Raw genomic sequence first — 12,278 nt, forward strand, 5'->3', positions numbered from 1 at the left:
CAGTGGTTCGGCGACGGCAAGTTCTCTGAGGTGAGAAAGAGGGACAACCGATGCTGCGTTCAAGTGCACCTTGGAAATTGAATGGAATATTTTACATTCCAGACATGGCAACTTGTGTTACTTTGATAGATCTCTGAGTTTTCCACTTATGTGTCAAATCCTACGCTAATTCTTGGTGGGAAGCTCAAGAGTTTCCCAGAAGCATTTGAATGCACCACAAAACCCTGTTAGTTTCCCTTCCTGCATCAGAGAGAGTTCATACTACACAAATTCATGGTGACATTTCATAATAATAATAATACATCATACTTATATAGTATGAATAACACAGAGGTTGCGTGCATGGGGGAAGGGTAGTACAGTGGCGCCATCAATGGTAAGTGCCCCATATGGCGAGCATTCTTTTGGTAGCAATAATTGTATACGGTATTTTAAAATGGGTTAGGGTTAGGGTTAGGGAACAGGACTTCCACACCCTTAGTGTTATTGCCCCCCCTGCACATTCAGAATCAAACCTACGCCCATACGTTTTATACACTGATATTCTAACGAGTTAGAGATCGATGTTTGTAACGTAATCAATAATTACAGACTTTTTCCCCCATTGATATAAATACACTGTTTATAAGCAGTCTCTCGTTGTCCCCCAGAATGACACCTTTCCATTACTCATGCAGTTCAGACAAACTCATTGCTGGAGTGTTTCTTTGAAAAACTGTCCAAGTCTACAGCAGTGATGACACATGTGACGACCCTCTCCCTTTCTCTGTCAGCTGGTTTCCCTGTTGGCTGCCTATCTGGTTCCCAGCCCTGCTCACAGAGCCAGTGTGAGCAGGGCTGGGAGGGTTGTTGGCAAATGTGGTTCACCTGTGCAGGTGTGGCCTACAGGCTTTATGTGGTGAACCCCATCTGCCATTTTAACTCTCTCTTCTCCCACGAGCAGGTTGGCTTCTTGTTTTGTTCCTCTTTGTTTTGTTCACATCATACAACATCCCACAACACACATTCCGTTCATCCATACACTACACACACTACTGATTATACAGATTTCACCTTACATTCTTATATTGTTTATCCTTTAAGAGAATAACTATATGACTTTAACCCTTGATCATGTGTGGACTCTCCTTTTTATTGTGACCATCGGGCTTGGTCGTAGCACACATGATCGACTGGACACGGGTGAAATCGAAAATGATAGATAGAATAGCCTATTACAAATGACTCGCTGGAGATGGGCCGTCAGAAGGTTTCTTTTATTTATTGACATTTGTGATATTTATATATGTTATACATATATGTTATCTTCTTATGTTATATTACATAAGAAGAAGAAGAAGAATAGCATCATGTCAATGTGACAGCTTAGTGTTTCCCTGATCCATAGAATGCTCCGCAACAGGCAATCAAATGTACATGTATGGAAAACTTTTGCGTTGGTAGCCTTGAGCAACGTTTGATCTTCAGAGATCAAAATCTGGAGAATGATGCTTATCTCGTAAGAAACCTTTGGGGGAGACACCTGGCATGTTGAGTTGATTTGGGATGGGATCTGCTCAAAATCGCTTAATGTTAACAGAATCTCAATCTGAGTCAATCTGAACCGGAACCCGGTTCCGCCTCCAAATTCAATCCCGGCCCATTTCCACCAACTGTCAATCAGCAACTTTAGGAGAGATGATCACTTGTTGACAAATATCGAGTATTTAGTATCACTGACATGATGACATTACAAACATCCTTGATAATGTAATGAGTCCAAGCGCAGCTTCTGTCCTCCCTACTGTACCATTCCACCTGCTGACACACTGTGTGTGTGTGTGTGTGTGTGTGTGTGTGTGTGTGTGTGTGTGTGTGTGTGTGTGTGTGTCTGTCTGTCTCCAGGTGTCGGCAGACAAGCTGGACTCCATCACGGCCTTCCCCAAGTTCTTCAACCAGGCCTCCTACACCAAGCTAGCGTCGTACCGCAGGGCCATCTTCCAGGCTCTGGAGGTAAGAAGAGGAGGAGTGGAGAGGAGGGTGGGGGGAGGCTTCGAGTGGGCAGATATATTTTTTATATTTTCATCATGATAAGTTACATCATGTAATAAGTCAAATAAGTCAGTCAGTAAGTGGAGTCCTGGAGGTAAGGCTTCATGTTATTGCTTAATTCTGGCGGGGGAGGGGGGGGGGGGGGGGCTGGGCGGGGGTTCATTGGAAGTGTCGTGTCAAGATAACCCTGAGGCAGGTTCTCAAAAGCTGGAGGTGTGAACATCTTCATGATTTATGTATTTATTGCTGTGTCTGCTGTTTTGTGTGTAGTACAAATATCAAAGCATCTAATTGCTTACGTATGTGTATGTCTGTGTGTGTGTGTGTGTGTGTGTGTGTGGGTCTGTCTGTGTGTGTGTGTGTGCGCGCGCGTGCATGCGTTTTTGTAAACATGTGTGTGCGTGGGTGTGTGCGCGCGTGTGTATGTCTGTGTGTGTGTGTGTGTGTGTGTGTGTGTGTGTGTGTGTGTGTGTGTGTGTGAGACAGCTGCACAGTTACGTAAACAACAATTGCTTGTCTGAAGGGCCTTGGAATTCCCCAGCAGTTCCTTATTATTCCCTCAATACAAGGGACTGTTAACAACCGCACCACAGAGGCCTCCAAGCCAGGGCAAGTCCTCTGCTGCTACCAGCTGCTGTGTTCCTCACGTCAGACTCTTATCTCTCTCTATCTATCTTCTCTATGTCTTTACTCTTTGTGTGTTTCTTTATTGAAGTGACGTCTGTCTAGTTGGATGTTGGACACAGACAGACTGCTCACAGGGAACACAAGTTGCTTCATGTGGTGGTCTGAGTGATGTTTCGCCCTCCTTGTCTTGTCTGCGCATAGGTCTACATGTACCTGCCTGTCAGTCTGCTCCACTGCTTGTGTAACAAGAATGACGTCTCTCTCTCTCTCTCTCTCATTTTCTTCCCCATCTCTCTCTCTCGATTTCTCCCCGTCTCTCTCTCTCATTCTCCCCATCTCCCTCTATCTCCCTGCCCCCCCCCCCCCCCCGCAACCCCTCCAGATGGCCAGTGTCCGTGCAGAGAAGACGTTCCCCTCCTGTGAGTCAGAGGGTCCTGAGGAGCAGGTCAAGCCCATGCTGGACTGGGCAAACGAGGGCTTCTTGCCCAAGGGCCAGGAGGGCCTCAAACCTACAGAGACCCCTGGTGAGCTCAGCCCATCATTTCATACTGGATATCAATTTAGTTATTTTCTGTCCTCCATTAGATTGATTGATTTTCTCCCGGTATTTTTGTTTTTTTGTAGTTTCTAAATGATACATCGAGACAGATACAAGGCAAGATAATAAACAGCTGACATTTGTCCACTTCAGTATTTGACGTTTGTGTCTCTTCCTTCATGTGTTCAGACAGCAACCCTCTGAACCACCAGGTCCTGGACGTCAGCCTGCCAGAGTACTTCCCCACATCCAAGAGACCCCGGATCAGCCTGTGTAAGGCCAAGACCGGCCCCGAGGAGGTCTACAGTCGAGGTCAGAGGTCAACTAGGGGTCACCCAGGGTTTACCACGGGGGGTCACCCAGGGGTCGATGGTTGTGACATCCAGGGCCTTTCTCAATTGATAGAAACGCGATTCCTCACGTCCTCTCCTCCTCCTCCTCCTCCTCCTCCTCCTCCTCCATCCTCCACTCGCCTTCTACTCAAAGCGTATTGGAGGAGAAGATCTAGGTTCCTCCCCTTAGATATTCTCCTCCAATGCGTTTTGAGAAGGAAGCGAGTGCAGGATGGAGGAGAGGACGCGAGGAATCAAGTTTCTAACAGTTGAGAAAGGGCTGTGCCGTTGTTTCACTGATTTAAAAATACACCCTGGCTTGGCTTGACTGTTTCCTCCTCTTCCCTTCAGAACAAATGGTGCATGAAGTTTTGAAGAATAACAGAAGTATAGAAGGTAACATTTTCATATTCTGTTCCAATTTTTTTGGTTTGTTTGTTTCAAGTTTTTTTTAAAGTGCATTTTGCAAGCCTCAACACACTTTACCAACCCAAACACAAGTGGCATACACAAACAAAGTGAATAATAATCATATTTAAATCCCCCCCAAAAAATTAAATAACAAGAAACATGCACACAGTTTCAGACATAGGCCTTGATGAAACACCTTCATCAACTGACGAGTACATAATATTTGTATATGTTTGCCAATTGTTTGTGAGTGATGTTCTCCCGGTTTGTGGTTCCCTGTTGATAGACACGTAGAAAGGACTGTGGTGAAAATGTAACTGGTTTAATGGGAAGCCCATCAGCCTCTGAACCGATCAAGTTCTTGTTTCCTTGACAGAGTTTTGCCTCTCATGTGGGAAGACGAGAGTGGCAACCTTTCATCCGCTTTTTGAAGGAGGCCTTTGCCAAGCATGCAAGGTAATAGCAACATACCTGGGGGGGGGGGGGGGGGGGGGGGGGGGGGTGGACAGGTGGGGGGAGGGGGGGGGGGGGTGAGGGAATGAGGGAATGATTTTTAACCCTCAGGGTTAGGGTGATGGAGAGAGAGACAAAGAGAGAAATTTAGCGAATGGCTTTGACATTTCAGTAGAAGTGTTTCTAACGCTGTAATGGCCGCTGTCTAAAAATCATTCCCTTAGTCGTCACCTCGAAGTGTTTCTGTCAGTAGAGCGGTGTTGAGACAAGCCTAGACCGTGTTGTGTAAGAGGACTGAGGTATCACAGGCCTGGTTGGGTTCTAATACCTCCTGCCTGCCTCCCTGTGCTGGCAGATCGATGCCGAAGTACCACAGGTATCATTACACTTTTTAGCATCTCATTTAATGGGCGGGAAAGAAAGTTCTGGAACGCTTCACAGTGTATGGGTAGGATGTGTGTGTTTTATGGGTAGGATATGCCCATACTGTTTTTTTGGGCTCGGTGGGCCAAAATCAAATGTGAGCGGTGAGCCGCGGGGGCCAAGAAAACAGACGGTCCCGACTACGGTATCAACGTATCTCTCACAGAATCAAATTGAAACCTAATGACTCGACACCATAACAGCACATTTCTCAGCTTATCAGTGATGGGAACTTGATTTCGTATGCCCCTAGATGACATGTCATAACAAATAAATTAGGATAATTCTAGAACCCTTTTTGCGGGCCAAATCAAATGTTTTTTTTTTCCCGTGGGCCAACTTTTAACTGGCTCTGTTTACGTAAGGTATGGCAATAGCATAAAGAGATATGGGTGAAAACAGAGTTAATCTCATATCATCTTATCGAGTTTTGTACTCATTTCTCCAAATCCCCTTGAGTGAGTTTCTAAAGTGGTGGCCTTTATCTGGCACCAGTGTACCGCTTAGAATTTCCATGACTTGATTGCTTCATACATTGTTATGTAGGTTAGTGTGGATATTTGGTCAGAGGTCATAGGGCTCAGTTCTAGTACACACACACACACACACACACACACACACACACACACACACACACACACACACACACACATTCACAAACAAACACACACACACTGTTGACTCTGGTTACTCCTGGTATACCTGTATAACTGGGTCATGTTCAGTAGGCACACAACAGGAGAACGTTTGCAAATGGAGGGGACCAACCAGAACACTGATTGCGGTGTCTGAGCCCAGCCGGTGTTCCCCTGGGGGTTTGGACCTGGGTCTTTACCCTCTTCTCCTTCGAGCAGTTGTTGGTTTAGCTTGTGCTTTATCAGGAAGTCAGCTACACCACCTGTCACAGGGGCGCCTTTGTGTCTGAGGACTTTGGTCTCAGTGTTAAAAATATACACATATTCTCTCTCTCTCACACACACACACACACACACACATCATGCGTATTATTGGGTCTTGATGTCGGGCCTTTCCAGACATGCCCTAATATTGGCTGCCAAGAAATGTGTACCTTTCCTCAGATTGTCAATGTACTGTACCTGTCTAGCATCCAAACAGTTTCCCACAGAGCCAGGGTAGATTAGGACAGTTGACAGATTGACAGTTTCCCACCTGTGTGTGTGTGTGTGTGTTATGGTGTTTATCTAAACTCTCAATGTTTCCTGTGTGTGTGTTTGTGTGTGTGTGTGTGTGTGTGTGTGTGTGTGTGTATCTGCGTGGCTGTGTGCGTGCCTGTGTGTATGCACCTGTGTGTGTGTGTGTGTGTGTGTGTGTGTGTGTGTGTGTGTATCTGCGTGGCTGTGTGCGTGCCTGTGTGTATGCACCTGTGTGTGTGTGTGTGTGTGTGTGTGTCAGGATGTGTATCTAGAGATCTCCTACATGTACGATGATGACGGCTACCAGTCGTACTGCACTGTCTGCTGCGGGGGTCGCGAGGTGCTGCTGTGTGGGAACGCCAACTGCTGCAGGTGAGACCTGACCTCTGCTTTACCTCTTTACACCCCCCCCCCCCCCACACACACACACACACACCTGTTCATCCCTTCTTTTATGGTCGTTCCTTCCTTTCCTTTACCACGACTACCACCTGCCCTCCTATTGTATTTCCTCTCTCTCTCTCTCTCCTCCTCCTCCCCCCTCTCTCTAACTCACCTGTCTCCCCCCCTCTCTCTAACTCACCTGTCTCCCCCCCTCTGTCTAACTCACCTGTCGTCGGCCCTCTCTGTCTAACTCACCTGTCACCCCCCTCATCTCTAACTCACCTGTCGTCGTCCCCCTCTGTAACTCACCTGCCCCCCCCTCTGTCTAACTCACCTGTCGTCGTTGTCCCCCAACTCACCTGTCTCCCCCCCATCTCTCTAACTCACCTGTCCCCCCCCCCGTTCCCCCCCCTAGATGTTTCTGTGTGGACTGCCTGGACATCCTGGTTGGCGCGGGGGCATCTAACAACGCCCGTAACCTGGACCCGTGGCGTTGCTACATGTGTCAGCCCATGCTGCCCTACGGCGGCCTCAAACGACGACACGACTGGAGCCTCAAACTGCAGGAGTTCTTCGTCAACGACAACGGACAGGAGTTTGTGAGTTTCCCTCCTGGCGACTGTCGCGGCTCCCTTTTGAAAAGCGGGGTTCCCGTGAATTCACATCCCTCACTCATTCGTCACGCGAAAAAAATCGAACACAAAACGGCCGCTCGTTTTCCACAGGGACTTTTTGTTTCAATCCGTCAGTTGAATTCCGATTCGCTCGAGGTGCAACGTGCCTCTAGGTACACCGAGACGTCGGCGGTCTTCTCTTTGTGTTACTGTACGTCAGCCCTGTTCGTTGACTCACTCATCACAGCGCCTGAAATACATGACCTCATCCTATCACTCCTGGTATCAGCTGACCGAGTCCTCCACGCAATCTCGGGCTGCGAAGTTAATGTAAATGTCGGCTAATGTAAACATCGTACAGTCAATGATTCACTTGAGGGTTGAACCCGGCGGTCGTATTGCGGCTCGTTAGACTTGCTGTGAGTGAATGAATGGCCGGCGCCTCTGTTTGATGTTGTGTATATTCACGCTCCTGTTTGATGTTGTGTATATTCACGCTCCTGTGCGATGTTGTGTTGCAGGAGAGCCCAAAGAGATACCCTGCTGTCCCGGCAGAGCAGAGACGCCCCATCCGTGTCCTCTCACTGTTTGATGGCATCGCCACTGGTAAAAGTGTGTGTGTGTGTGTGGGGCGGGGGGGGGGGGGGGGGGGGGGGCGTGTGTGTGTGTGTGTGTGTGTGTATGCGTTTGTGAAGTGCTTTCCGAACAGTCATTACTCAAACATGATAGGACATGTGTATGTATGCACGTGGATTGATTGTCTCCATACGTGTGTGCGTGTGCGTGTGTGCGCGCGCGTGTCTCCCTACAGGCTACTTGGTGCTCCGAGACCTGGGCTTTAAGGTGGACCAGTACATCGCGTCAGAGGTGTGTGAGGATTCCATATCCGTGGGGGTGGTCCGACATGAAGGAAAAATCCAGTATGTGCACGATGTGAGGAACATCACCAAGAAGAACGTAAGGAGACACTCCGCTTCTCTTCTCTGTGCTCTACTGTCCACTCATGACAGTCGGTTTTAGAACCCACACAATCAGCCACAGGTGACAGGAGAGAGGGAAAGAGGGAGGGACGGAGGAGGGAGGGGGGGGGGTGGAGGAGGGAGGGAGGGGGAGATGGAAGAGGGAGATGGGGTGGAGGAGGGAGGGAGGGAGGGAGGGAGGGAGGAGTACCATAGGTTATTTATGTAGAGTTTGTTTAGTAAGGAGTGCTGTTGCAACACGGTAGCCATACAACTGATAGCCATAAATCAGGACATGAACATGAGGGAACCCCTCTCTTTTCCCTCTCATTCCCTTCTCTTTTCCCCTCTTTTCCTTTCTTCCCCCTCTCTTCCATCGTTCTATCGCAGCTTGGGATTATCAGTTGGGAATGTGTCTATGACCTGTGATTGTCAGATGAAGACAGCTTAACTACGGTAGCTGGTGCCTGTGTGTCTGAGCCGTTGCTAACGCTAACATTTGCACACATTCATACATGACATTGACACACACACACACACACACCCTTCTAGCTATTCTGCTGTTCTGTGGACTGTTGCCTGTCCAGACAAACCCTACTTGTAGCGAACATCGCATTAGAAAGGTGTACTGTACTCATGTTAAACATTCAGATGGTCACAACGAAACACGTACATGCATACATACACACACAGGCACACACACACACACACACACACACACACCCCAACTCCTCAACACACATCCACCACAGCTGCAGTTTGGGGTAGAGCATGCAAGCCAAGGCTGTGTGATGACGTCATGTGGGTTAGAGAGGACAAAGCGGAGCCTCTGTTGGTGTAAATCCCCACGAACCATTCACCCTTTTGTCATGGTGCTGCTCTGGAGGGGAGGGGTGGGGGGGGGCTGGGCTGGGCTGTAGGAGGAGGAGGAGGAGGAGGTGGCCGCCTTCCCGGCCTGGTCCAACTCTGGGAGCCTAACCCCCCCCACCCCCCCACCCTCTCTGGCAGTTGCGTAAGAGGCTCAGAGCACAGTGGCACTCTCTCTCTCTCTCTCTCTCTCTCTCTCTCTTTCCCTTTTTCTCTCCCTCCCTCTCTCTGGGTCTTTGTTGGGGATGAAAAGGCTCTTATGCAGGGCCGGGGACTGGATCTTATGTGGGGGTGGGGGATAAATAGGGTATTATGGGGGAGTAGGGGGTGTTATATAGGCTCCTTAGTTGGGGGTGGAGTGGGGGGAGATTAGAGGGGAGAGGTTGGGGGTAGTTGGGGTTTGAAAGAGAAAAGGCCCTCCCCCACACCAGGGCAGGTGTTTGGGGGGGATGTAGGCCTAACTAACCCCAGCCTAGAACAGAGTGTAGGCAGAACTAACCCCAGCATAAAACATCTGTAGCGTAGGACAAACTAACTCCAGCCTAAAACAGAGTGTAATCAACACTAACCACAGCCTAAAACAGAGTGTAGGCAGACCTAACCCTTAGAATATATGTAGTGTAGGCATTACTAAGTAATAAATGGGCCTTACTCAAATAGACCACGGGCCAAGAGAAACTGTAATCCATGGTTCCGATTTGTTTAAATAGCCACTACTGACTTCAGCTAACTTTAGCCACCGCTAACATAAAAACAATAGGTATGAATGGGATCAGTAGACAAAGTTCTACATTGCATGGCTAAATCAACTTAAATGATTTATTCTGACTTGGTTGGTATTGACTCTGAGGTGATTTGGCCACAAATGTTGAACTAGCTGTTTCTTGCTGTTTTGCTAGCGGCGTGATCTGAAGTTCATAGTGGCTATTTAAAGAATTCTAAACCACGCATTACAGTTTGTCCTGGCACCATGGACTAGCCTTCAGGGTAAGGAAACCGTCCATACTGTAAAAAGGTGTGAAAAACATAAATGCATTGTTGCTTGGTTGATGTTGAAGTGGTGTGTTTATCTCAATGAAGTGCTAGTACGGCTGATTGGATTCAGAGAAAGAGCCTAAGAAGTCCAGTCATGCGACACACTCGGATTGACAGTCAGAGACATGCCTCATTGTTGACAGTAGGTGGTGCTGTTGTGTCACACAGATTGAGGAATGGGGTCCGTTTGACCTGGTGATTGGTGGAAGCCCCTGCAACGACCTGTCCATCGTCAACCCTGCCAGGAAGGGACTCTATGGTGAGTGGGCGGGTGCTGTACGGAAGCATATCGTGACGTATTATCATGCCTGGTTATGCTGCATTCAAGTGCTCCTCGGAAATAGAGAATGTAAACATTTCTGACTCGGCAACTGGTTGTACCTTTGGGAGCTCAGAGTTTCCCCAATCTGAAGTCAAAATCAATCCATGGGAAAGCACAACGCAAAATCGTGGTGGGAAATTCAGAGATTTTTTTTTTGGAGGAACACTTGGATCTTCCTAACGTGTTCCCCACCCTCTCCCTCCCCTATCCAGAGGGCACAGGGAGGTTGTTCTTTGAGTTCTACCGCCTGCTGAGTGAAGCCAGGCCCAAAGAGGGCGAGGACCGCCCCTTCTTCTGGATGTTCGAGAACGTGGTCGCCATGGGGGTCAACGACAAGAGGGACATCTCACGCTTCCTCGAGGTGGGGTATCTTCTCAGTCAATGACCGGATGTCTTGACTCTCTTTTGTCATTCCGTGAGGGAAGATCGTAGAGAGTTGATGTTTGTTGATTCAGTGCCTCGTCATAGTTATAATAGTGATACATTTTTGTCCTCCATAATGAGCAGGGCATAATTCTAAAGGCTCTCTCTCTCTCTCTCTCTCTCTCTCTCTCTGTGTGTGTGTGTCTTACAGTGCAACCCTGTGATGATCGATGCCATCGAGGTATCTGCCGCTCACAGGGCTCGCTACTTCTGGGGGAACCTACCTGGGATGAACAGGTGTGTGACTGCTGCGTACGTCAAGTTATAATATTTATTCTTATTTCCTCTGCCAAGATTGTCACTCAGGATGGAATCCTTACTCCAGATCCCAGAATCGCACGACTCTTGACATTTGCGTAAATCTTGAATCATCCAATTCACAGAAATTCGAGTTACGCTCTGGGATCTTGAGTTAGGATTCCATCCTCATAGGGGTCGTTTTCCAGACACAGATTAAGCCTACTCTTAGAAATTGAAAAAACACTTTGAATGGAAATTCCCCATAGAAACGTAGTGACATTAGTCCAGGACTTAATCTGTGTCTGGGAAACTAGGCCATATTGTATTACTGTAAGGATAACTCCTGGGTGCTTTCCTTATCTCTTGGGTGAATATCTCTAGGGTATATATCTCTAGGGTGTAAATCTCTTGGGTGGGTATCTCATGGGTGGATATCTCGTGGGTGGGTATCTCATGGGTGGATATCTTGTGGGTGGGTATCTCTTGGGTGGGTATCTTGTGGGTGGGTATCTCGTGGGTGGGTATCTCGTGGGTGGGTATCTCTTGGGTGGGTATCTCTTGGGTGGGTATCTCGTAGGTGGGTATCTCTTGGGTGGGTATCTCGTAGGTGGGTATCTCTATGGTGTTAATGTTTTTCTTCTGTCTATCAGGCCTCTGTGTGCGTCTGGGATGGACAAGCTGGAGCTGCAGGACTGTCTGGAACACGGACGTGTCGCTAAGGTCAGTGTCTCTGCTTCAGACAGTGTGTGTGTGTGTGTGTGTGTGTGTGCGTGCGTGTGTGTGTGTGTGCGTGCGTGCGTGCGTGCGTGCGCCTAATGACTTGTCCTTTCAATGCAATGCATTCACCTAAAACAATACAGTACGTTGAATGAACAGATAAAGGAGGTTCGGATTTACTGTAGTAATTTATCATGGTACAATACATGGTACAAAACAAGGACAATAATGAAGGTTAAATTACTTATATGGCATATAACACACTAACACACACACACACACACACACACACACACACACACAGTATACAAACATATTGTACAGAGATGAATTAAAACAGTGGCCCTAACACTACATTATGTATCTTAATGGCGTCCCTGTATATGGAGAAGGTAAGAAGAAGAGACTGTTACAGCCGCCCAGTCCTACAAGCGTCTCTTATCCTGTATGTTAATGGCGTCCCTGTCCTGTTCTGTCTTGTGTTGTAGTTTGGGAAGGTGCGCACCATCACCACGCGGTCCAACTCCATCAAGCAGGGCAAGGACCAGCACTTCCCTGTCATGATGAACGGCAAGGAGGACATCCTGTGGTGCACTGAGCTGGAGAGGTACGGAGCTCTCTGAAACACTGTTTAAAAAAAAACAACAGCAAGTGGCCTGAGGCTTGGTCTAGTGGTCACCCCCTAGTGGTCATCTACTCTACTGTATCATGCATTGGTGCTTTAATATGTCTGAGCTTCACACACACA

General features: G+C 48.0%; 1 protein-coding gene across 3 annotated transcripts in view; it reads left to right on the forward strand.

Moving 5' to 3' along the window:
* Positions 1 to 12,278, forward strand: part of dnmt3bb.1 (DNA (cytosine-5-)-methyltransferase 3 beta, duplicate b.1) — a 33,415-nt gene that overhangs the window by 18,129 nt on the left and 3,008 nt on the right. For 2 of the 3 annotated variants that reach the window (XM_083675135.1, XM_083675136.1), the window contains exons 7-21: positions 1 to 30; positions 1,885 to 1,992; positions 3,041 to 3,182; positions 3,386 to 3,508; positions 3,880 to 3,924; positions 4,316 to 4,395; positions 6,229 to 6,341; positions 6,769 to 6,952; positions 7,489 to 7,573; positions 7,779 to 7,924; positions 9,997 to 10,087; positions 10,363 to 10,511; positions 10,725 to 10,825; positions 11,464 to 11,533; positions 12,019 to 12,137. The exon at positions 1 to 30 is cut by the window's left edge and continues 129 nt beyond it. In XM_083675135.1, coding sequence (XP_083531261.1) covers positions 1 to 30; positions 1,885 to 1,992; positions 3,041 to 3,182; positions 3,386 to 3,508; positions 3,880 to 3,924; positions 4,316 to 4,395; positions 6,229 to 6,341; positions 6,769 to 6,952; positions 7,489 to 7,573; positions 7,779 to 7,924; positions 9,997 to 10,087; positions 10,363 to 10,511; positions 10,725 to 10,825; positions 11,464 to 11,533; positions 12,019 to 12,137 — 1,586 coding nt within the window. The remainder of the gene's footprint in view (positions 31 to 1,884; positions 1,993 to 3,040; positions 3,183 to 3,385; positions 3,509 to 3,879; positions 3,925 to 4,315; positions 4,396 to 6,228; positions 6,342 to 6,768; positions 6,953 to 7,488; positions 7,574 to 7,778; positions 7,925 to 9,996; positions 10,088 to 10,362; positions 10,512 to 10,724; positions 10,826 to 11,463; positions 11,534 to 12,018; positions 12,138 to 12,278) is intronic. The other variant, XM_083675137.1, reaches the window with a different exon arrangement.

Source organism: Argentina silus (genome assembly GCF_951799395.1).
Source record: "Argentina silus genome assembly, chromosome: 8".
NCBI classification, from domain to species: Eukaryota; Metazoa; Chordata; class Actinopteri; order Argentiniformes; family Argentinidae; genus Argentina; species Argentina silus.